Source organism: Vombatus ursinus, unplaced genomic scaffold (genome assembly GCF_900497805.2).
Source record: "Vombatus ursinus unplaced genomic scaffold, bare-nosed wombat genome assembly UNPS02004312.1, whole genome shotgun sequence".
NCBI classification, from domain to species: Eukaryota; Metazoa; Chordata; class Mammalia; order Diprotodontia; family Vombatidae; genus Vombatus; species Vombatus ursinus.
Genome location: NW_020944090.1, coordinates 114,431 through 138,681, shown reverse-complemented (window position 1 = coordinate 138,681; position 24,251 = coordinate 114,431). Strand labels below are relative to the sequence as shown.

The following is a 24,251-nucleotide window of genomic DNA, read 5'->3' as shown; positions in this document are numbered from 1 at the left end:
TTTCAGATAGTCCAATAATTTTTAAATTCTCTCTCCTGGATCTATTTTCCAGGTCAGTTGTTTTTCCAATGAGATATTTCACATTGTTTTCTAATTTTTCATTCTTTCAGATTTGTTTTACACTGTCTTGATTTCTCATCAAGTCACTAGCTTCCAATTGCTTTATTCTAATTTTTAAAAAGTATTTTCTTCAGTAAGCTTTTGGACTTCCTTTTCCATTTGGCCAATTTTGCTTTTTAGGGCATTCTTCTCATTGGCTTTTTGGACCTCTTTTGCCATTTGGGTTAGGCTATTTTTTAAGGTGTTTTTTCTTCAGTATTTTTTTGAGTCTCCTTTAGCAAGCTGTTGACTTGTTTTTCATGATTTTCTTGCATCACTCTCAGTTTTTCTTCTACTTCTCTTACTTGCTTCTCAAAATCCCTTTTGATATCTTCCAAGGCCTGGGACTGATTGATATTCTTCTTGGGGGCTTTGGATGTAGGAGCTTTGGCTTCATTGTCTTTTTCTGGTTGTAGGTTTTGATCTTCTTTGTTACCAAAGTAAGATAATATAGTCTGATTCTTTTTGCACTGCTTACTCATGATCCCAGCCAATTACTTAAGTTTTAAACTGTTTGTTAAGGTAAAAGTCTGCTTCCAATGTGGAGAATGTACTGTCCCAAGCTTCAGGAGTTTGTACAGCTGTTTTCAAACCTACTTCTAGGGACCTGAAAATTTTCAGTTCTTCCAAGGTGCTATGATAAGGGGCGAGGTGTTTTCTCTCCACTGCCACAAGAAGCTTCACCACACCAGCATTCCTCCTCACCCCAGGACCGCCCCTCATAACTGTAACCCAGATCCATGGGTAAAGCAAGAGATTCCTGCCTCAGCACTGGCAAAGAGATCCCTGCAATCCCCCTCTGATCAGCCACTCGATTCCCCCTTAGTTTGAGGGCTGGAAGCTCAGGAAACAGCTGCGGCCCCGGGGGCGGCTGAAACCTAACTCCTTCTCTCACCGCAGTCACAGACTTTTCCCACTGACCTTCCAAGTTGTCTTTGGCGTTCGTGGGTTGAGAAGTTTGGAAACGGCCACAGCTGCCCACGATTCAGTCCTCTGAGGCCTGCTCCAGGTAAGCTGTGGCCTGCACACCCACGCCAAACCTGGCTCCTCTCCCAGCCCAGTGCAATACACTTTTCTGATCAACCATCCAGGCTGCCTTGGGCTGGAAATTTGTTTCATTCATCTTTTTGTGGGTTCTGTTGCTTTAGAATTTGTTTAGAGACATTTTTTATAGGTATTTGGAGGGGCTTGGGGGGAGAGTTCAAACAAGTCACTGCTTTCCCTCCGCCATCTTGGCTCCACCCCCAAGATTTTTATTTTTAAAAAATATAGAGGGATGGTTTCAGTTCATCACATCTTTGTATGAAAAAACCAAGAGTTTTGTTTTTAAGTTCATTGTGATTGATTTGCATCTTCTAAACCTTCAGAATCAGGAAACTCTTGAAAATTTAACAGCTAAACACATGTTGGACACCAAGAGTGCCAAGGGTAAACCTAAATCAAAACTAGCTATTGTCCTATTATTTGCTTTTCTTCTCTCTTTAGGATTTGGTTATTTGAACTAGTTTCAGGGACATCTGTTCCACTGTCGGTCTTTCTGATATTATCTTGTTATCAATGAAGAGAATTATTATAAAAATTATTATAAAAAGTTAAAAATACAAATGGACATTTTATTTTATGCTTATTCTTCTGAGATATGCTCAGTTAATTTACTATGTTATTTATTATTAGTTTTTTTTTAATTCTCAACAAATAAGAATCTAATATTTTAACCACTATTTAATGGATCTCCACTTTAACTGAGCCCATGTCCATTCACCATGGATAACCCATAGAGATGAAGGAGTGGGTAGATGCCCTATATGTGTTTATCTGTCTTGATGGAATGGGGCGAGAAGATGGGAAAAGGGGAGTACAAACCTGTGATTTCATCAGTGTAGGGAACTCTCAGTTTAGATTCCCTTTTACCCCTTTTCCCTACTGATTCATATTGGTAACTTAGTCCTTGAAATCTACCTTTGAACATTGAGAAGTTAAGTGATCTGGCCATAGTCACATACTGAGTATGTCTCAGAGACAGGATCTGAACCCAGGTCTTCCTGATTCCCTGTCATGCATACTATCCTATGAACCCTCCTCCTCCCTAAAAATTAGAGAAGACAAACCCAACAAATTATCTAATACTTCACAGTTCCTTCTTATTACTGTCTGTCATAGCTACAATTTTATTTGTAGAATGTCTCAGATATCTTCCCAGGAACTCCAGGACTCCAAAGAAGAGTATGAGGAACACCAGCCTAGATCATCTTTAAGACTCCTTCCTGCTCTAACAGTTCAAGATTCTCTTTATATTCATTCCTGCTGTTAATTCGAATAAAACCAGATTAGCTAAAGCATTAGGCAAAAGGATCAGACTCAAATTAAGGCACGTCAGAACAGTTCAATAAATGACTTACTGAAACATACAAAGCAGGCAAAATGTGGTGCTCTAAACCCCAACCTCTCCTCCAGCCAGTATTCTTCCTTGCTAGACACCCAGTATCCAGATGGTATCATACTGGCAGCTCAGAGACCACATTATCAGGGAGACAACTCCTGTGTCATCTATCCCACATTCCAGGTTTTTTTTCCTTTCAACTTCTTACTCCAAACTTGTAGTTTCTATTCCATCAGGAAGTTTTAGTCGGAGACATATAATCAGACAAGTAAATTCTGTTAATTTGTGCAGTGGGTACTAGTGAACTGTGTTATCTCTCCCAGGGTAATCCATTTGTCTTTTAACTGGAACTACCTTTTTTTCTTTAATACTAAATTAAAAAAAATTTTTTTGAGCTCTGAATTCTCTCCTTTCCTCCCATTTTTGTCCCATGCACTGAGGAGGCAAGCAATATGATATCAATTATACATGTAAAATCACATAAAACATGTTTTCAAATCCCACCTTGGACATCTATCACTTGTATATCCTCAAGCAAATCATCCAACCTCTAACTGGAACATTTGAGACATCATAAAAATCCATAGGAGTGACTATGATGAATCTTTGGTCCCCACCCTAGCAAACCTATAAGGGAGCTATCTGTGGGGCAGGTAGGCCCAGATGAAATACTTTTTTCAGTTCCAAACTTTGATGGCACATGGTCACCACTGAACAACAAAGTCATAGAAGTAGGCTGTATATCACTCAGCCTAGAGCCCAATATTTATTTCCTTCGGGTTCACAGAGTAGTTGCAGGGTGCTGATGTCAGTAGCTGTCTAGTGAAGATGGGTACTGTTTAGGAGGCATATGGTATCTTACATTTTTCCAGAACTTTGTCTTTGCAGACTGTAATCCCTCTGTGTAGCCCCCTCTCCATTGCAACACCCCATATTTCTGCTTAAGGTATTTAATTGATTCTGGCATGTCTGTATAATCCAGGATTTTCTCCAATTCAATGAGAATGACTTTCATTCCATCGTGGATGAGGGCATTGTAGATAGTGATCTGTTCTTCAGACATGTTCTTTAATAGACCATAACTTGAAGATTCTGAGACCAAAATGATTATCAGTCTTCTGCTTAGCTTAATATTTTCATCAATAACATTGACCACAGCTGAAAATAATGGAAGAAGTTAAGTGGATACTTGGAATCTTTCAACTAAAAGATACTGCCTGTCTTTTTCTGCTTGCAATTCTACCGAGTGGATTGATATCAAGTCTGAGAAGGAAGTCCAAATGACTGGCACTTATAATCCATTTGTAATAAAGTGTGAAATCCATCTCAGGGCTGGAAGGGATGTTGTAAGTCAACTAGTCCAACCTGTACCTAAATATGAATCCTGCCTAAAACATCGTATCCAATTTCTTCTTAAAGACCTCCTGTGCGAGGAAATCCAAATAATTGCAAGAAGATATTATAATTTTACTTTGAAATGAAATTTTTCATCTTCTATCTCTATTTGCTTTGGCCTTATGGATCAAAAAATCTACTACATTAATTGACCTTTGAAGTATTCTTAATTAATTCAACAAATATTTATTGAATGCCTATTACACATGAGGCTCTGAGGATACAGAGACAATTCATAAGTCTTTCCCTGAAGGACATTATGAGGCAGAGGTAGGGATAGATACATATTTGAAAATTTTGAAAAACAAAAGAAAACCTGCTCCTAAAATCTCTCAACTCAGAAGCTTCTTGCTTTATAATTACTTCTTACTGTGACACTAATAAAATAGAAACATCCACATGGTTTGCAAATGCATGATGATTATGCAAGTTTGCTAATGAGGCAAGGGATAAACACTTGGTTTAATTCCTATCTCTTTGGGGAAAACGATTTCACAGTTTAAAGCACTTTCTGTTGACCTTGACATCCACAATAAAATTCCACAGTATGAATGGGATACCAAAGAAAACCTAAGCATATTTTAACAAAAACCTGGAAGTGGCCAATACTCACTAATCAAAAATGAATGAGAACATCTGTTACATCTGACTATGAAAGTAAAAGTATTTTCAGTCATTTGAGTAGAATAGTCTCCATGGGAAAGCGTGGGGTTAAGGGAGAAAAAACTGTAAGGAGATTAGAGGATGAGTCATACATGTTAACCTGTTTGCAACACTACTTCAAAACAGGAATCAACTTTGAATATCTAAACTGTAACCTGAACCGATTCATAGGATTATGGATCAAGAATTGGAAGGTACCTCAGAGGCCATTTTTTTCTAATCCCACCATTTTACAGATGAGGAAACTGAGGCCCCGACTTGCCCAAGGCCACACAATGAACAAACATCAGGGATAGGATTTCAACTATGGACCTAAATAGCTCCAGAACCAATTCACTTTCCACTATACCACACCAATTCTGGCATATGTTGTAGCTATATACATATATGTATGTATGTATGTATGTATATATATGCCGGTAAACACAACAAGACAAATGGTCACCATTTTCTTTTTCATAAGTTTTCCTGGTTAATCCAGTCCTCACCTCCAAAACTAGATTCACATTACTTCCACAAGGAAGCCCTGAAACTCAAAGTTGCATGTTTTCAGAATGATCTTAACATGAGGTTGGAATCAAACCCAGACTTCATCTCAACTAGATGCTGTGGTCTATGAACTTTCTCAAGTTTCAAGGAGAATGGAAGTAGAGTCAATACATTGTGTAAAGGCAATGAAGGGAAAACACTCTTTAGAAAAAATAGGCAGGAGGGGTTCTTTGATTAAATCATTTCAGACATACCTTGTCCTGGTAAGTCATCCCTTCCAAATATAAACAGCCTGTATCCACACTGTCTCTCCAAGACTTCAGGTAGGATCTTCAGTACCAAAATATTCATTTCTTGGTTCTGGCTTTCAATTTTAGGTTTTGGATACAAAACATAAGCATCATAGAGCTTGCCATCTGAAAATCAAATGGACACATTCATAGCATCTCTTCTTTTAGTAAAGGACATAGTAAAAATGTTGCATCATTATGATTTTTTAGTTTAATTCACCAACTTCAAAGGGAAGTTGGAGTAGAGGAAGGAGAAAGAATGATTCATAAACCTTTAGAGTCAGGAGGGATTTTAGGGATTATTAAAGCCAATATGATTATTTTAAGAGCTAGAGAGGGGGAGCTTCTTGCCCAAGATTGATCAATTAATTGATGGAAGTCTTCGAACTTGGATTATAAATATTTTCTCCTATACCAAAGATGAGACTCATCAGAAGAAAAATTTTCATTATCCTCTGTATGATACTCAATTGAAACTTGTCAGTCCTTTGAGACGCACTAATAGAAAGAAAATAGACAGGAAATGTATTAACCCTGCAGTCAAGATGGCATTCTTTTTATTGTCCATGATATTTAATGCTTTGAGGTCCATGATTTCATCCATGGGAACAGTCCATCCAGTGAAACATATTTAACTTCCCTGGACATCAGTTTCTGCATCGATAAAATGAAAAGGTTCAACTAGATCGACTGTGAGGTGTCTCCAGTTCTAGAGCTATGATCTACTATGGGATAATGGTAGATGACAACCCTTTATGTCTTTATAGACCATTTTCATGAGTTGTTGCATGTCAATCACCTCTCAGTCAACCTCTGGAGATGATGAACCCTTGATGTTCTTACCAAACTAGCCTATGAGATACATCATTTCTATTTGACTTTAAAGCAGAACTTGTTTTTCAGCACCCCACGTTCCTATTATGCTATATTTCAGAAAGAATAAGGATGGAGATACGGTGTATGTGCTACTAATACCTCAGGTTTAAGCCATGGTTTTGAGTGCTTGGACAGACTCAGTGAGAAGTCTTTTAGCTACAAATTTAGTTCAAAAAGTCAGAGAACAATGAAACACAATAAGATGGTAGAGCTGAATTATCAGCTGCCTAACTGAAGTTTTGTTGTTGTTAATTTGGATCAGACCTGTGATTTCGTGCGTATAGTAAACTCTCAATGAGGTAACTCCTTCTACCAATGCAGACCAGTACCTGGTCTCTAATTTTGCCTGAAATAGTTTTGGGAGGCACTGAGAGATTGTGTCTTGCGTAGGGTCATATAAACAGTAAGCGTCAGGAGTGGATCTTGAATCCAGGTCCTCCTGACTGCTAGGTTGGCTCTCTTTCCACTATTCCAAGTTGACTCTTTGTAGCCTAGATACATATATCAGATATGGTGATTGGAAGAGGGGTTCAGAATGAATAGCTCAGCCTGACATGCACTAAGTTCTCTGATCCATGTTCACTGCTCTATAATTCTCACAACTAGAATCACCAAATCCCAGTATTTTAGAGTCAAAAAGAATCTCAACATCTATCTAATTCAACCTATACTTAAAGAAGAATCTCAGGATCAACCAACAAATCATCACCTAGCTTCTCCTTCAAGATATCTTTTGAGAGAGAACCCTGAAGTAGCCCATTCCACTTTAGTCATTTTTCTTCTAGTTGTGTCTGACTCTTTGTGACCCCATTTGGGGTTTTCTTGGCAAAGATACTAGAGTGGTTTGCCATTTCCTTCTCCAGCTCATTTTACAGATGAGGAACTGAAGCCAACAGGGTCACACAGCTAGTAAGTGTCTGAGGCCAGAACTCAGGAAAAGGAGTCTTCCTGATTCCAAGACCAGTGCTCTATTTATTGTGCCACCTAGCGGTCCTAATTCCACATTAAGGCAGCTTTAATTGTCAGGGAGCCGAAATGTGTTTCTTCTATCCACTACTCCTGATTCTGCTTTCTAAGACCAAGCAGAGCAAGTCTAATCTTTCTCCTATGGGTCAACCCTTCAAATGCTTGAAGATAATTATAATGGCCCCCATGCACAAGACCTGGGAGGAGATCTGGTCCCACCTCCTCATTTTACAGATGAGGAATCTTAGGTCGGTAGTTTTAGTGACTTGCCCAAAGTCACACAGATAATAAGTGGCAGGGCTGAGATTTGAACCCAGCTTCGCCAAGTCTCAATCCAATCAATATTCTTTCTGTGGTTTAGAATGTTTAGAACCTAGTGGAGGAAACTGGGCATAGACATAAAAATATAACTACATAAAGGTAGCATGTTGAATTTTCTATACTTGATGGTTCTACTTCCTCAAGATATACTTCCTCCTCTAACATTGGCATTCTGGATTTTGCTTGGACTCTTTTTTGAAATCTCTCAAAAGATACTTGTGACGTCCTAATTGCTACATTCAATGTCCTTTGGTCCTCGTCCTCCTTGACATCTCTAAATAATCTGACACTGTTGATGATTCCCTTCTATTAAATATTGTCTCCTCTCTTGGATACAGAAATACTACACTCTCCTTTGGCTGCTGCTCTGTTTCTTCTCACAGTATTCCTGAGCATTTAAAATAGGTTTGCTCAACTGTAAAATGGAGATAATAATAGCACTACTTCCCAGGGTTCCTGCGAGGATCAAATAAGATAATATTTGTAAAGCACTTAGCACAGTGCCTGGCACATAGCAGGTGTTATATAAATGCTAACTATTGTTACTATATTTTTCTGGCACAGCTTTTGAACATCCAGTGTCATTTGTAAGTCATGACCAAGCACCTAACTGGGACTTTTGTGGAGACATAGGGATCTTAACTTCAATATATCTCCGTGAAATGAATTACATATAAAATATATGTATAGATACATATCCATATGTATGTATTTATCTGTTTATCTATATCAAAAGAACTCAAAATATATCTATGACTTAACAGAAAAAGAAGTCAGAGCTCATGGTTTCCAATAGCCATGGCAATACTTACTCTTAATTAAACCAAGCTGCATAAATGCAACTATTGTTAGCACTACAAACTCTGACTTATCTGTACAATGTAAATACTTCAAAAGACAGCACTATTTCCTCTTATTACTCATCTGTCTTCAGAAGGCTCCTCTTTATTACTAAGCATTCTCTAAACAAATGAAATAAATTTTAAGATTTTAAAGGGGATATTTTACATATCATCTGGAGTATTAATTATAGCATATTAATACTATGATTATCACTACTTTCTTTGCCCCCATTCAGCTCACTTTTATATGTTGTCTTCTCCCATTAGAATGTAAGCTTCTTGAGGGCAGGGACAGTCTTAATTATGCCCAGTACTTAGCATAGTGTTGACACAGTCATTTTTCAGCTGTATCCAATTCTTCATGACCCTCTTTGGGGTTTTCTTGGTAGAGATACTGAAGTGTTTTTGCCATTTCTTTCTCCAGTGCATTTTACAGATGAGGAACTGATGCCAACAAGGTTAAGTGACTTGCCCAGGGTCACACAGCCAGATCTGAACTCAGAAAGTGAGTCTTTCTGACTCCAGGCCTGGTGCTCTATCCACTATGCAATCTAACTGCCCCAGCACACAATTATTAATTAATGAGTGCTTATTGACTTGGTTATATCCTTGAGCTGAAAACAATTGTTTCCTGCAAAAGTCAAACTTTAGGTGCCTCCAGAAAAGTTCTACTATGGAAGGGGTTCTTAATTGTTTTTGTGTGGCATGGACATCTTTGGCAGTCTGGTGAAGTCTACAGACCTCTTTTTAGAATAATGGTTTTTTTTTTAATTCATAACTGAAGGAAATGCTAAATTTCACTTAGAAGTTAGTGAAAATAAAGACTCAACTTTTTTTTTTTCCTATCTGACGTTATGAGCCCCTAGAATCTAGTCACAGACCTTTTAGGTGGTCTGTGTACTCCAGGTTAAGAACTTCTGTACTATATTATCCTGGTCCCTGAATTATCGAAGCAACTTTCTTAATCATGGTATTAGGAAATCATCTCAAAACTGAACTCCCATTGCCTTTTGCATGTAGCCCAATCTGAACATAGAGTAGAATCATATAAAAGTGTGTGGGGGGGTGTGGGGGAGAGGAATGTGCTTGAATGACACCCTAAACCCCACCCCTGCTCTAAACTATTAGAATCATACTGATTTGAAGGAGGTGCCACCTCCACACCCTCTTTCTCCCATCTGCAAAACCTGACTTCTATTGCCAAGTTTCTGACATATGCTCCTTTGCAAAACACAAATGAGTCACCTTTGCATTCACTATCCTTGAGTCCAATGTAGTGGGAGGAAATGATTAAATTCCACTGAACAAAGTTCACTGAATTACCACATGGGCTGTCATGACAAAACAACTGATCAGCTCAGCTTTTAAAAACGGGCATGCTAACCAATGGATTGAGTTTTTCCCTTCTTCAACAACTGATGTCAAGGAGATCTAATCACAGAACATGTCTGTTGTAGCAGTTCAGAACTTGAGCTCGGCACTGGCTGGTAAGTAGTCTCTGCAAATTTCATTACAACGACAAACAACAACAACAACATCTAGCTTTTATACAGTGCTTTAAGGTTTGCGAAGTGCTTTACAAAGATCCACAAACCTGCATGTAATCTTTCATATTTCACTTTTGTCTTACCACCCCCACTGTCTAGAACATGGTTGGCTTAATAAATGCTTATTGGTTGATAAAACAGCATATGTCAAGTTTCTGCCCAAATAACAAAACCTCATTAAATCAAACATCACTAGTTTTGAATTTGCAATAATTCAGACATACTAAGCTAATGTTTCCCTCATAGTACAATGGAAAAAAAGTGTTGAAATCAGAAAACCAGGGTTTAAATCATGGCTCTACCTATGGGACCTGGGAGAACATGAGCAAAGAAACTTTAGGTCTCTGGGGCTTCCCTTTTCCTCATGTTTAAAATGAAAAGGTTAATTGGAAAGATTTCTAAGGTCTCTTCCAGTTTGAAATCTATGATTGAATGATTCCATAGCTTTCACGAAAACACAGCATCCTACTCAAATTAATAGGATTAGACAATTTCCTTTTCCACTCCTCTTCCATTTAATCCTCCAGACTAGTGTTTCCCAAAGCAAATTTTCTACAGATAGCCCTTATCGGTGCTTCACAACCTTTCTCTGTGACTCTCCATGGCTCAGGGAGAAGGAACTAAGAGCTAAGGGTTGGAAGAGGCCAGAGTGTGGTGGGGCAGGGATGGGGTGGTTAGTCCATTTTAGGGTGACAGTCAACTAGAGAATAAACATGTGTTTATTAAGATAGCATTGTTTAGTGCATTAAAAAGCCAGCCTAGAAGCTAGGAAGGCCTGGGTTCAAGGCCTACCTCTGACATATACTGACTGTCACCCTGGGCAAGTCTCCTTGCTCTCTAGGCAACTCTCTAAGACACTAAACTGAAGAGAAAGTGCTGATCTACATAGACAGAGGTAATTTCCTCACCTGGGAGTTCCCTATGCCAATGACATTATGGGTTCAGTCTCTATCCCCATTCTATTCTGTGTCAGATGGGGTGTGTAAGAGCTTGGGATACAAAGAAATGCAAAAACAGTCTCTGACCTCAAGGAGCCCTCTTACTAATGGGGAAGACAAATGAATTAAATATCTGCATACATAGAAGATATAGCAGAGCAGAAAGAAGGTAATCTAAAGGGAAAAGGCTAAGAAATTCTTTTTAAGCAATTGAAGGATCACTACAACAACAGATTCTACAAATAAATGAAGAATGTACTCATAAATTATTCTTTTCTACTTCTTAATTACATAACAAAATTTTCTAGGTATCTAGCTCCTTTGCCCCTTTTTCATATTAAAAAAAGGTATGACTCTTAGTACTAAAAAGTATTGAGTTTTAATTTGTGTTCTATAAGTCATGAAATCTTTTTTTTTTTAAATTAAATCTGACCTCTCTGCTCAATTAAAGCAAATCATTGGGGTTTCACTGAAACTTTCAGCCTTTCTGATCTATTCTTTGGCAGTGACAAGTTAAATTTTTACTTTTACAATAAAATAAGAATGAAAAAGTGAGAGACGCTCAAAATGAAAGAAATTATGATGAAGATTAATCCTAGTTATAACTATTATCTAAGCAGCGTCTGTAGTTATGAGGCCCAGAAATTATATGAGGAGATAGAGGCTGGTGCAGAGAGATGGAGGCAGCACCTTTGGGTTCTATTTACTCCAAGATCTGTTAACTTAATCACGGATATTTGCAGAAATTTCCCAGTGACCTCTCAAGTTTCATATAACAAAACATTTAAATATAAAACCCTACAGGAATTAGGATAAGAGGGGCCATTGCTAATTACTTCCTTTTATCTTTCCATATATATAAAAAGTGGACTAAATACTCCCTTAACCACTGGTAGTTCCTCAAAAGGAAACTACTGAAGATCTGCTTTATTTTACAAACATCAAAGGATAAGATTGTTATAGGATTACAGGTTTGGAGCTGGCAGGAACTTTATAGGTCATTAAGTCCAACCACTTCATTTTCTAGGTGAGAAAACTGAAGCCTAGAGCAGCTAGGTAGTGCAGTGGATGGAGTGCAGGGCCTGGAGTCAAGCAGACTCCTCTTCCTGAGTTCAAATCTGGCCTCAGACACTTACTAGCTGTCTGACCCTGGGCAAGTCACTTAACTCTGTTTGCCTCAGTTTCCTCTCTGTAAAATGAGCTGGAGAAGGAAATGGCAAATCACTCCAGTATCGTAGCCAAGAAAATCCCAAATGGAGTCACAAAGAGTCGGACACGACTGAACAATAACAAAGCTGAAGCCTAGTAAATGACTTACTGTAGCTAAGCCTTAAGTAAGGAGTTAGGCTCCTTCTGGGACCCAATTACATAATTTTTGCTTCTGGGCTTACTAAACATAAACTGAGTCTTTAGTGCCCCATAGGCAGAAGTATACTAGTAAAAGTTTAAAAACCAGCTCTTCAGGAAAAAAAAAAGTACAGAAAACTAAGTTTTATCTGCCTTAAATTAAGATTTTCTCTATAATTTTCTTAGGTCTAGAAATCAACAAAATAAATCAAGCTCTAATTTGTAATTTGCTGATTTCCAAGGTATAAATGATCACACTTAAAATTTAACAATCAACTTTCATGAGCTGATTCTAGCACACTCTTGCAATAGGCTAACACTGATTTTTCTGAAATATAGCTAAGTACTCAGGAGGTTTCCTTTCCATTCTTCTTCAATATAATCCTCTGGACCAGAGGAGTCGAAATGCTAATGCTCTGCACCACAGAGAGAAGCAGGAACTGGATTAATGTAATTGGGAAATATTTAACAAAATAAATGAAAATACATGTTAATGTGTGATTTTCTAAGTTAACATGCAGCCTGCAGGGATCCTTATGGAGGGTTTCTTGTTCTTAAGTCATTTTCAGTTTCTGACTCTTTGTGACCCCCTTTTCGGGTTTTCTTGGCAAAGATATTGGAGTAGTTTGCCATTTCCTTCACAAGTTCATTTTACAGATGAGGAAACTGAGGCAAACAGGGTTAAATGACTTGCCCAGGATCCCACAACTAGTAAGTGTCAGAGGCCAGATTTGAACTTAGAAAGATAAATCTTCCTGACTCCAGGACCAGCACTCTATTCACTGCATACCTACCTGCCTCATGTAGGGTTTAGCTGCCTTCATTTCTATTTTAGTTTGTCTCTACTGCTCTAGACCAGTATTCCCAACTCAAATTATACTGAAGATAGCTAACCTAATTCCCTTTCTCATATGGCACCCTCTATTATCTCCATAGCTCAAAAGGCTCAAAGACCACGAGGAAGAAAGAGGAGAAAAGCGAGTGGTAGGGAAAAAGGAAGAGGTGAAAAAGTAATGGGATTGAAGATTTAAAGAAATAAAGGCCTTTGGTAAATCACATTGCTCTGAGTCTCACTAGTAAAATAGTTGAGTCAAGCATGTCATTTAGTCAAGGGAAAAGGCTTATCCAAGTATATCTACTTAGGGAGAAGGGAAGGAATAAGCATTTCTATAGCACCTACTATGTGCCAGGAACTGTTCTAAATATAACTCTGTGGGGTAGGTGCTGTTATCTCCATTTTACAGTTGAGGAAACTGAGGCAAACACAGGTTAAATAACTTGCCTACAATCACACTGAGAGCTAATGTCTGAGTTCAGATTTGAACTCAAGTCTATGGCTGTGAGAGTTGGACTATAAGGAAAGCTGAGCACCACAGAATAGATGCTTTTGAATTATGGTGGTAGGGAAGACTTTTGAGAGTCCCTTGGATAGCAAGGAGATCAAACCATTCAATATTTAAAGAAATTAATTCAGACTACTCATTGGAAGGACAAATATTGAAACTGAAGCTTAACTACTTTGACCATATAATGAGAAGACAGGACTCATTGGAAGAGGTTCTGATACTGGAAAAGATTGAAGGCAAAAGAAAAAGGAGACAGCAGAGGATGCAATGGATAGATACTGTCATGGATAGTGTCAACATGACCTCGGACAGACTTTGGGAGATAGTGGAGGATAGAAGGGCCTGCTGTGCAATGGTCCATGGGCTTACCAAGAGTTGGACACAACTAAACAAATGAACAACAACCTCATGGCTCCAAGACCCTATCCACTGTGACACCTAATTGCCTTTGCCTTCTACTGAGATGGAGAATGGTTAAATGGATACATTGATGGATGATCCAATTACTAATTATGCCATATTTGGTAGAGCTGCCTCAGAACCAAGATGACCTTGGTTCAAGGCCTGCCTTTGACAGAGACAGGCTGTGTAACTGTCACTTAATTTCTCTGTGCTTTAGACAGCTCTTAAGACTGTAAGTTCCAGAAGTTCTCAATCTGAAGGGAATTTCCTCACTGATAATTCCCTACCAATTAAATCATAGATCCAGACTGAAAAAAAAAAGACACTTGATGACAAGATAATTTTCCTTTAATCACCCAAACTTACCTTCTTTACTCAAAGTAGAATGAAAGGTGCTCCGATACCAAAGCACAATGTCAACCTTGACAATGTGGTATGTGCACATAACAAACACAATCACACACAACACAACAATGGGCCCTCCTATCAGGTATCCTTGAACATTTGGAGCTGTACAACAAGAGAAAGACAAAAATAACTGTAGAATTTATTTAAAAGAGATCACTAACAAATCACAAATTATGGCTCCTTAAAGTTTGTTGGATGATAAGTATTATGTTCCAAGTATTTTTAAAATATGAAGCCAAGAAATGGCATCAGGTTCTTGAAAAACACTTTGAAAAACTATTCCCTACCTTTGAAAGAGGCCTCTTGGGGGACTGGAGGCAGAAGAGAAAAGCTGGCTTTAATTTCTTCCCCCATAGTCAGAACTAAGTACCAATAACGAAAATATTTCCTAGAGGTTTGGTCAAGGAGTTCATAAGAAAGAGCTAATATTATATATCAAACAATACCTTATTACCTACAAAATCTTTTTTTTTTTTAAATCAGATTTAGGGCTTCCTGACTCTAAAGCTGACTTTCTATACCACACTGTCTCCCCTATGTCATTAACCTGTGAAATAGTCCTTAACAATAGTCTAGGAAGAATCATATATCTGAAAATACCTGTTTGATTTAAAAGTCTACTGTTAACAATAAAGACAATAAAAATTGGTTGTCAAGACTCCTGTCAAACACAAGGTAATTATCTGGTATATTGTAAATACTTAATAAATGCTTGTTAATTGATTATTTCCTCTGAGATCTGTGGCTCTAGCTGTAATCTACAAGTCCTCATATGACTCAAGTCAGATTTATATTCTCTTCCCACCTGGGAATGTGAGTATGACAGGACAGAGAGAAAATATTGCTAGAGTGAAGATTCATAAGTTACTCTGTCTTGTCAAAAGATTTCCAAAGAGCCAAAAAAAAAAAAAGGAAAGAAAAGAAAAGAAAAGAAAGAAAGCGAGGACAGGTGGTTGGAGGGGGTGGAGAAAAAAGGGAGATGATAGCAAATGGAAAGAATGAATTGATCTGGAGCTCAAGGAAACTAAAAACATTTTAAAAAAGCACCTTGCAGGATGACCTAGATGGTCTTACAAAAGGAAAAGCACAGTTAGGTAAATTTGATGAAGAAATGGGATTACAAAGTGAGCTGCTTCTGCTGGCTCATAGAAGAACTTTTAGGGGAGACATAGGAAAGAATGTGAAAGAGATAAAGGAGAGAAAAATCACGGAATGGGCACTGTTAAGTGCCAAGTATATCAGTATCTCGTGAACCATTTCTTATCCTGAGGACTCAGTGCTAAGCAGACCCAATAGGTTCTATTTTCTTCTTCCTAAAATAGCAGGAAATTGGAACTGATCCATTCAGCCCTACACTTCCTGTTCTTTCCCTCTTTTCTTTAGTGTTTCCAAAGAAGAATCTGGACATGAATCTAGGTTTTCAGACTTCTAATGCAATACTCTTTTTACTACCACTGTTCTTTCTGGTCAGCCATCTTGCAAAATGCATGTCAGGATTCAAGAGAAGGACTAGGCAAGAGAATGGAACAGCACATAACATGGCATCTCCCAGTGGGAATTATGTCTATTCACTTTAAATTGATAAAATTATTATGGTGTCATAGAATTTTAAATGACAGGATACTGACAGACCACTTCCTGAGAGGCGTTTGAATGAAGAGTCAGCAAAGAGATCTCAGTGGAAAGGAGGCATTGGCAACCTGAATCTTTCGTTAGCAGGTCATCCACCTCTGCTCTGAAAATTAGTTAAAAGAAGGAGGTGATTCTCAGAAAACTGGAACCCAGAGAGTGGGCCCAAAAAGAAATACAGACTTCAAAACTGGTTTCGTCTTCTGACCGAAAATGACTTATGTTTTATCTAAGGGCTCCAGGTACATATGGCCCAAGTCATTGAGGACTAATGGCCACTAGAGAGACTAAGCTAAGAAAACAGTTTAGGACAAGACGTGAAGAAGCTTAGCATTGCACCAAAGGCAAGAACCAACCTTAACAGTTAGCTGGGGAATATATTTCACACAAATTGAACAGCACAGAAAGAATCAAGCCAGGGTGAGTGTAGAAATTCCCAGGGAATGAAACCATGTCACCAAGTTGCTTGATAAACTCCACTGGTTCCCTATCACTACTGGGAAAAATACAAGTTCATATTTTTTGGTATTTAAAGTCTTTCACAACTTGGCTCCAACCTATTTGTCCATGCTTATTATATATTACTTCCCTTTATGCGGTCTGCAATATAGCCAAATTGGACTTCTTGTTGTCTGGATATATATAATCCCATTTGCTCTCTCCTTGCCTTTGCATAACCTGTAGCCCATGCCTAGAATGCACTCTCTCCTCATCCCTGCCTCTTAGAATCTTTCATTTCCTTCAAAGTTCAGTTCAAACACCACATCCCACGTGAGACCTTCCAGGTTTTCCAGATGCACTTGCCCTTCCCCTAATTGTTCTGTGTATACAAGGTGTTTGGCATATATAGTTGTTGTTCAGTCTTGTCTGACTTTTCATGACTCATTTGGGGTTTTCTTGGCAAAGATACTGGAGTGGTTTGCCATTTCCTTCTCCAGCTCATTTTAGAGATGAGGACCTGAGGCAAACAGGAATAAGTGGCTTGCCAGGGTCACACAGCGAGTAAGTGTCTGAGGCCAGATTTGAACTCAGGACAATGAGTTTTCCTGACTCCAGGACCAGCACTCTATCTACTCCACCACCTGGCTGCCTCTTGATATATACAGAGAGGAGAGAAAGGGAAAGGGGAGGGGAGTGAAGGGGAAGGGAAGAACGAAAGGAGAAGAGGAGAAGGGAGGGAAGGAAAGGGGAGAAGGAGAGACAAATTACTTAATCTCTCATAATCTCACTTTCCTCACCAATAAAAGTTAGATCTCCAGGATCCCGTCCGGCTCTAACAATCTATGATTCTATGAAAGAGGAGAACCAAGAAGGATGCTGCACGTATAGAAATCAATGGGTTGAAGGATAGTCTGGGAACAAAAACAGACCAGGAAAACTCAACCAACTGAGCCAATAAGCTACGGGAAATTTTTTGAATAGTTATGCTATAGAGAATTTGAGCACAGATACTAATGACTCCTATCACTAACTGAAGGAACAAATTAATCACATCATAGGCTACATGTAGGTACTAGATGCAAATCATAGTAATAAGCAAACATTTACACTAACCTGAATTCTTTTCAAAAAACACACATCAATACTACCACAGAATCCAGAAGCCCTGTCAGAGACTAACCCCAGCTTTTATTACTTCTTACACTGTTAATATTTGTGTCTAATGGTAGCCACCTCTAGGGCAGGGTAGGGGGGAGGGAGGGAAGAAGAAAAAAAAGAAAAAAAAAAGAAATTTACATGGTAACTTTATTATATATTTAAAAGGAATAGCAAGTTGTACATAACAGATATGTTTCATGTACAATCATCTTTTTTTATTCTACTATGTTAGGGAAATATTTGTTTAATTTTATAAATTAAAAATAAAACAATGATAATTTTAAAAATACAACTTGAAAAATTCAGTCACATTTCTCTCATATCAATTCCTTCTTTAAAATTTAATTCTGCACATTCTAAATTGCACCTATCATTTTGGCACATTACCTGGATGCTTGAACATAATAAATGCTGCTGATGATCCAGACATACATATAAACGGACGATTATAATCTTCTTGTCTCACCTCTAAGAAGCTGATATTTACAGTATAGAAATAGTATTTTTCCCCACAAGAAACATTTGATCTGTGAAAGGATAAAGCAAATTATATTTTAAACATTTATGTAATTTAGGAAACATTATCCGTTGTATATTTGCATTACAATACTTGCAAATAAGTGAATTCATTGGTGAGGGTGAACCCTACCTTGTTGTAGATCATATTCCCCAGGAGAAAGAGCACTGATCCTTGAGTCACAGAACCTACCTCTTACTTTTACTACCTGTATGACCTTGGCCAAGTCATCTGTCTTCAGGGCTTCAGAGGTGCACTGTCGCTCAAGAGCTCGGATCTTATGATTCTATTAATTTAGCAGATGGTTTTAGAAAATTGCTTTGACTGGAAAATTTAATACCCTACAACCAAGGCTGTGCTGGAACCATATCTTAGTGGCTCATTAGAGGCATTTGTTAAATTTTTAGTGTGAATATTTTCACCTCAGAAATCAGCAAATGCTACAAATCAAGGCTTTGTTTATTGTTTTGTTGATTGTCTAGACTTAGGAAAGTGATGGAGAAAATGTTAATACAGATTAAACTTAAAAGTGTGCTATGCATATATATATTTTTTTCCAGAGAGCAGGTCACTAACCATTCACTAGCACACCACTGCTTAAAACCAACCTGGTGATCAACCTTTCAGCTAGAAGGGTCTTCAGATGAGAGACATATATCACCTGCCCTGTACTGGAAGGCAATCTCATAGGACCTTCCAGAGTTTATGTTCCATTCCCTATTCATATCAACACCTTCCCTGCAACTCACAGTCTCAGAGAGTAATCTACACAAGAACATTAAGGGGTTAAGTGACTTGCCCAGGCTCACAAAGACTGTATTTATCATTGGTAAGGCCTGAATCTGTGCAGATCTTGCTGCAGCTCAACAATTAGAGCTGTATGAAAAAGAAATGTTACATCAGCAAATGACTTCCTCATCACTACAAGTCTTCAAACAGAGGCTAGACACCATGTTTTTGGACATATTTAGAGGCACTGCCCTAGAAGATCTCTGAGTTTCCTTAAGACTATGAATACTTACTCAATTCCTTCTTTAATTCGGGTAGAATTGAGAAAGTCCACCAAAGTGCCATTGACACTCCAACTTCTATGATTCAAATTCTCTTTCCCATCCTTTATATTGCAGTCTACAATAAGAGGAGAACCTACAAAGCAAGATTGACCAAGAGTAAATATTTAAAATCCTGCAAATTAAAAGCAGATGAGACAAAAGGGCCAAGTCCAAGGGATTCATGATTCTGTTGGATTTTCACTTAGTCAATTTATTTTCTTTTTACTTATTGTATCTTTCAATTTTTTGAAATCAGAACATAAATCCCAAATGGGTTATATTAGTGGACCATGCACCTAACCTAAGACTATATATCAGACAAAGGCACCAAGGAATGTATTTCCCTTTCCATCATAAATCTCAAAAAGTTAAGATTGAACAAGTAAACTGGTACAGTGGAAAAAGCACTATAGTTGAATTTAGAAGACTTGGGTCTGAACCCAAACTCTTTCATTTACTACCTCTGTGACCTTGAGCAAATCACTTAAATGCTCTGTGCTTTGGTTTCCTCATTTGTAAAATGTAGGGGTTGAACTAGATAACCTCTAAGGTCCATTCCAGATCAAAATCTATGGTCTAATGATACATCATGTAAGTGGGAACTTGTAAGCTATAGTTTTAGGAGTATGGAGCCCCAAACGTACATTGAACTTGGATTAGTCATCCTCAGGGATCCAATCAGCAAGTACGTACTAACAGATGCCCCAGGCTGCTACACCTATTTCATAATCTATAAAATTAGGGGCGGGGGAAGGTGGACTTCTATTTCTATCACCAAACCCATGATCATACAAACCCTTCTTAAACTGACCAGTATCTACTTATGTTTTTTAGTTTACAACCTCCTCACCACTGAGGTCACAAGAGTCACCTATTTTCTACTTGTTGAATAAAGGATATTTTCCTTGTATTTGTCTTAAAGCATTTTCCTCCATGTTTTCAATGTAGACTCCTTACTCTGGAACTTTAAAATTTAGTCAATAAGTTCATTTTGATCCAATCTGTACTTTCATTATTTTAAAAGCCTCAATCATATACTTGCTTAGACTTGATCTTTCCACTGCTAAGATATCCAAAAGGAGATCTATTCTCATATCAATGCTAATCCCTTATTTTAGTTACTGTTCTCTGACCTTTAGCCAGCTTTACTATGTTTTCCTTAAGATGAATTACCTAGAAGGGCAAACACCACTCCAAGTTCAGAAAGATCATGATTTTCTAGAAAGGTGAAATGTTATGATTGACTTTGAGTTCTAATTTCATTTCTGGTGATGCCCAGAATATCTTGCTTGAAATAGTACAGTAGACCAAAAGGCCACAAATCAGAATGTGTCATTGTGCAAGCAAAACTTAAGGTTACTTAAAATTTTTTTTTACAAACATTCATAATCACTCCCTCCCACTACCCCCATTAAACAATTTGAAAACAAACAAAAAACCATTGTACATAATCCAGCAAAACAAATATCTACATTAACCATGCCTGAAAATGCATGTCTATCTCTCCATTTTTAAGTACATAACCTCTAGGCAGAAAATGAGTAATGTTTCACATTCTGACCTCTAGATTTATGGTTTTTCATTGCATTGATCAAAATTCTAAAGTCTTTCAAAACTGTTTTTCTCTATGATGGTTTTATCATTATAGGCATTATTTTCCTAGTTCTGCTTGCTTCATTCTTCATCAGTTCATAGAGGTTCTTCCAATTTCCTCTGAAGCTGTCCATTATATAATTTCCTATGGCTCAATAATTCCATTCATATACTACAATCTGATTAGCCACTCCCCAATAGGCAAGCACCTCTTTGTTTCCACTTTGGGGCTAAGAGAGAAAGACTTGCTATAAATATGTTTGTACATGTGGGTCCTTTTCTTTTTTCTTTGATCTCTTTGGGGTATAGGCTTAATAATCAAGAGTTATGTACAGATTAGTAATTTTGGAGCCTAGTTCCAAATTGTTTTCTGGAATAGCCAGACCATTTCTACTAACAATGCACAAGTGTGTCTATTTTCCCCAAGTCCCTTTCAACATTTGCTATTTTCCTCTTTTGTCACCTTTGTCAACCTAATGGGCATGAAGTGGAAATCAAAATTGCTTTGATTTGTATTTCTCCAATTACTAATGGCTTGAAGAATTTAAAAAAAAATTCCCTAAACATACTGACTTATGCTTTCCCACAATTAAAATCAACACACTACTTTCTCTCTGCTCAATTTATGTCCATTAGGTTGGGATTTCACTTGCAACAAAATCTATAACAGATGTAGTCTTGAAGAACTTTATAAGGATTCCTTTCAAATTATTTATGATTTTTTTAAAAGGAAAATTCCAGTACTGTTTGAACCATAGTTAACATTTCTTATGACACACACTCATATATTTTATACTAGTTATCTCACGGGGTTGTTGGGGAAAACATGCTTTTCAACTCTATGTATATTAAGTATTATCATTATGGCTACACTATTTATTCACTTTATCCCTCCATGATTTATTCTGTCTCTACAGGTCTTGGCTCATTTATACATCAGTGTCACTAAATCTGTTTGAGAATTTAGGTTTTAAGAGAGCAAGCAGCTCTTTACAGTACCTTCCAGTCTTAAGACCTTTAAACTTATAAACTTTTATGTGAATGTTTAATAAATATTCTTTTGTCATGACCATTCCTTTCATTTCAACGCTTTTGGTTGTGAGAATTATCAGGTTATAAGATTAGGTAGAAACTCAAACTATCATAGTTAGCATTTTTTTTCCCAAGCCGGATAAGTATTGCTGAAGAGAGAATATTTTTCATTTATGAGAATGGATAAATCTATTATGAATTTAAGAGATTCAAAGACCATGGCACCTTCATGTCCTACTGAACTGGGACAATGTATCTAGACTTCAAAAAAAAAAATTTGCTACTAGGCCATATGCCCTCTTTATTTTTTCAACTGAGACCTTTCACGATAAAAGGTACTTTTTAAAAGCAGTTATTACAGTACCAAACAAGCAGTTTCTTAAGAGTTTGGTATCTATTTTTATTCAAACATAAGCCATGATGAACTTTCTCTGCTGCTGAATGAAATGCATGTCAGCAGACACAGCTTTATGTCAATGGGAGGGAAGATTGTCTTTATGCAACACTTCTCTCTTTATCTCCACAGAACTCTTTACGGTTGTTGTTGTTGTTCATTTGTTTCAGTTTGTCTGACTCTTCGTGACCCCATTTGGGATTTTCCTGGCAAAGATACTATAATGATTTGCCATTTCCTTCTCCAGTTTATTTTACAGATGAGGAAACTGAGGCAAATAGGGTCAAGGGGCTTGCCCAGGTCACACAGCTAAGTGTCTGAGGTTGGATTTGGACTTAGGAAGATAAGTCTTCTTTACTACAGGCCCAGCATTCTATATACTCTTTTCCTTGGCCCTCATTTTACTAGATCTTGACTTTTAGTTCCTCAAGGACATTACATTATAACTGCACTTCTAATACAGCATGATTAGAATGTTATTAGTACCATTTTTTTTTTACAAAGTCTCTATAGTTGATGATTTAGTGATTTTTCATTCTACTTACCAAGCTGTACTTCAATGGAATTATTTCTTGGATAGATAATTTCAGGTTCTTTCCTTCCTCCTATTTTGTTTACTGGAAAAAAACATACACACATACCTATCTTGTTGGAAATTAAAAAAAAATCATCCATGTCCAAAAACTTTAAAGAAAACTCAAAATCTCAAAAATCCCAATCCATAAATTCACATTTCAGCTTCTAGTACCTCCCAAATCACCATGAACCTTGTCAGAATATAAGACTTAGATATATTAAAAAGTTAAGGGCAAGGAATCATTTTGGCATCATGAAGAGAGAAGGGGTTATAACTGGGCTTCTCATGTGAAATGAGCTTTATGTCTAAGGAAACTGGAGAGGCAGAGAAAGCAATGAAAGTGGGAAAATTGGTTTTAAAAAAAGAGCATTACGATAAAGCCACAATGGGATTTAATTATAATGATCTCTATAAGAAAAATGGTTAATAAATTCTACAAATGAGCCTTAACTTTTACTCCAGTGGGTTACATTTAGGTATGTACAGGTTGTGTATAAACAAGCATATATGAATATTGCACATATACGTCACATATATGTACATATGTATCCATACATGTTGTCCCGGCTAGAATTTAACAAAGGGCAGACTGAGGCAATTCTCTGAGTGAGACACCCTTTATTAGTAGGGGCATGCAGCCTGGTAACAAAGGGGTCTTTATGGCTAGTCTCTGTGGCAAAGACCTAGAGTGAAGGTCAACAATGTCTTTTAAACTTAGGTGTATTTTTCTTCTGATTGGCCTGACAGTATACCATTTGGCCCTCCCCTAACAAATGTAAGGCAACCTTGACTGGTGGATATTTTAAGGAGGAAGTGGGTTAATAGTTCTCAGTTCCTCCCTACTGCTTCCTTAGGGGGCAGGAATAATCCTCAGGATCAATCTGCAGCTAGGGAAAGACAGCTGGCTTTCAGATGTGGCTGATTATGCCCCTCTCTAACACTCAAAAAATGCCAGCTGCCTTGTGGACCCAACTGCTTCTAGCAATCTTGGCTAGAAAAACATAAACCATCTCAATTAAGTTTTCATTGGTTTTGTCTCCCTCCCCTTTTTTTTTGAGTAGATCACCCTAAACTTTGTTAAGGACAGGCAAAGACACACAGGAGAGAGAAGGTGGTATTAGCTCAAGCTGGCTTCTGTTTATGGGGTAAACAAAAGCAAGGGTCCCTGTCCAGGTAGAAGACTTGAGGGCTGGAAGTAATTACCTTACTCCATTAAGCCTTTTAGAAACTGCCTGACCTTTAGAAGTGGGGTCTGAGGAAATGAATGGATTCATAGAGAAATACTGGTTATAAATAATACAATCTAATATTAATTTCCTGTCTCTTTCTATTTCTCTGTATACACACATTCAGAGACATATATATATAATATATATATAATATATATAATATATATATACATATACACAACACAAATATGCAAAGATAGCCAAAGATTAATGCAAAAGCACTGCTGAGGCTAAATTTCCTCCTTGTCTACAGATGGATAAGAAAGTGGTCAACTTCTTGGCTCTGCAGAGATGATCAAGAAGGACCAGTCCCCTAAGAT

The 24,251-nt window shown here is 37.6% G+C and overlaps 1 protein-coding gene across 4 annotated transcripts in view; it reads right to left on the bottom strand.

The window, feature by feature from the left end:
- The window catches only part of IL1RL2 (interleukin 1 receptor like 2), a 71,501-nt gene that overhangs the window by 26,823 nt on the left and 20,427 nt on the right, over positions 1–24,251 (bottom strand). For 2 of the 4 annotated variants that reach the window (XM_027835310.1, XM_027835314.1), the window contains 6 exons: positions 22,671–22,742; positions 19,077–19,200; positions 17,925–18,064; positions 14,268–14,411; positions 5,281–5,442; positions 3,206–3,637 (listed from right to left, as the gene is read on the bottom strand). In XM_027835310.1, coding sequence (XP_027691111.1) covers positions 3,288–3,637; positions 5,281–5,442; positions 14,268–14,411; positions 17,925–18,064; positions 19,077–19,200; positions 22,671–22,742 — 992 coding nt within the window. In that variant the 3' untranslated portion in view covers positions 3,206–3,287. Of the gene's footprint in view, positions 1–3,205; positions 3,638–5,280; positions 5,443–14,267; positions 14,412–17,924; positions 18,065–19,076; positions 19,201–22,670; positions 22,743–24,251 lie in introns of those variants that run through there. The other 2 variants (XM_027835322.1, XM_027835319.1) reach the window with 1 other exon arrangement.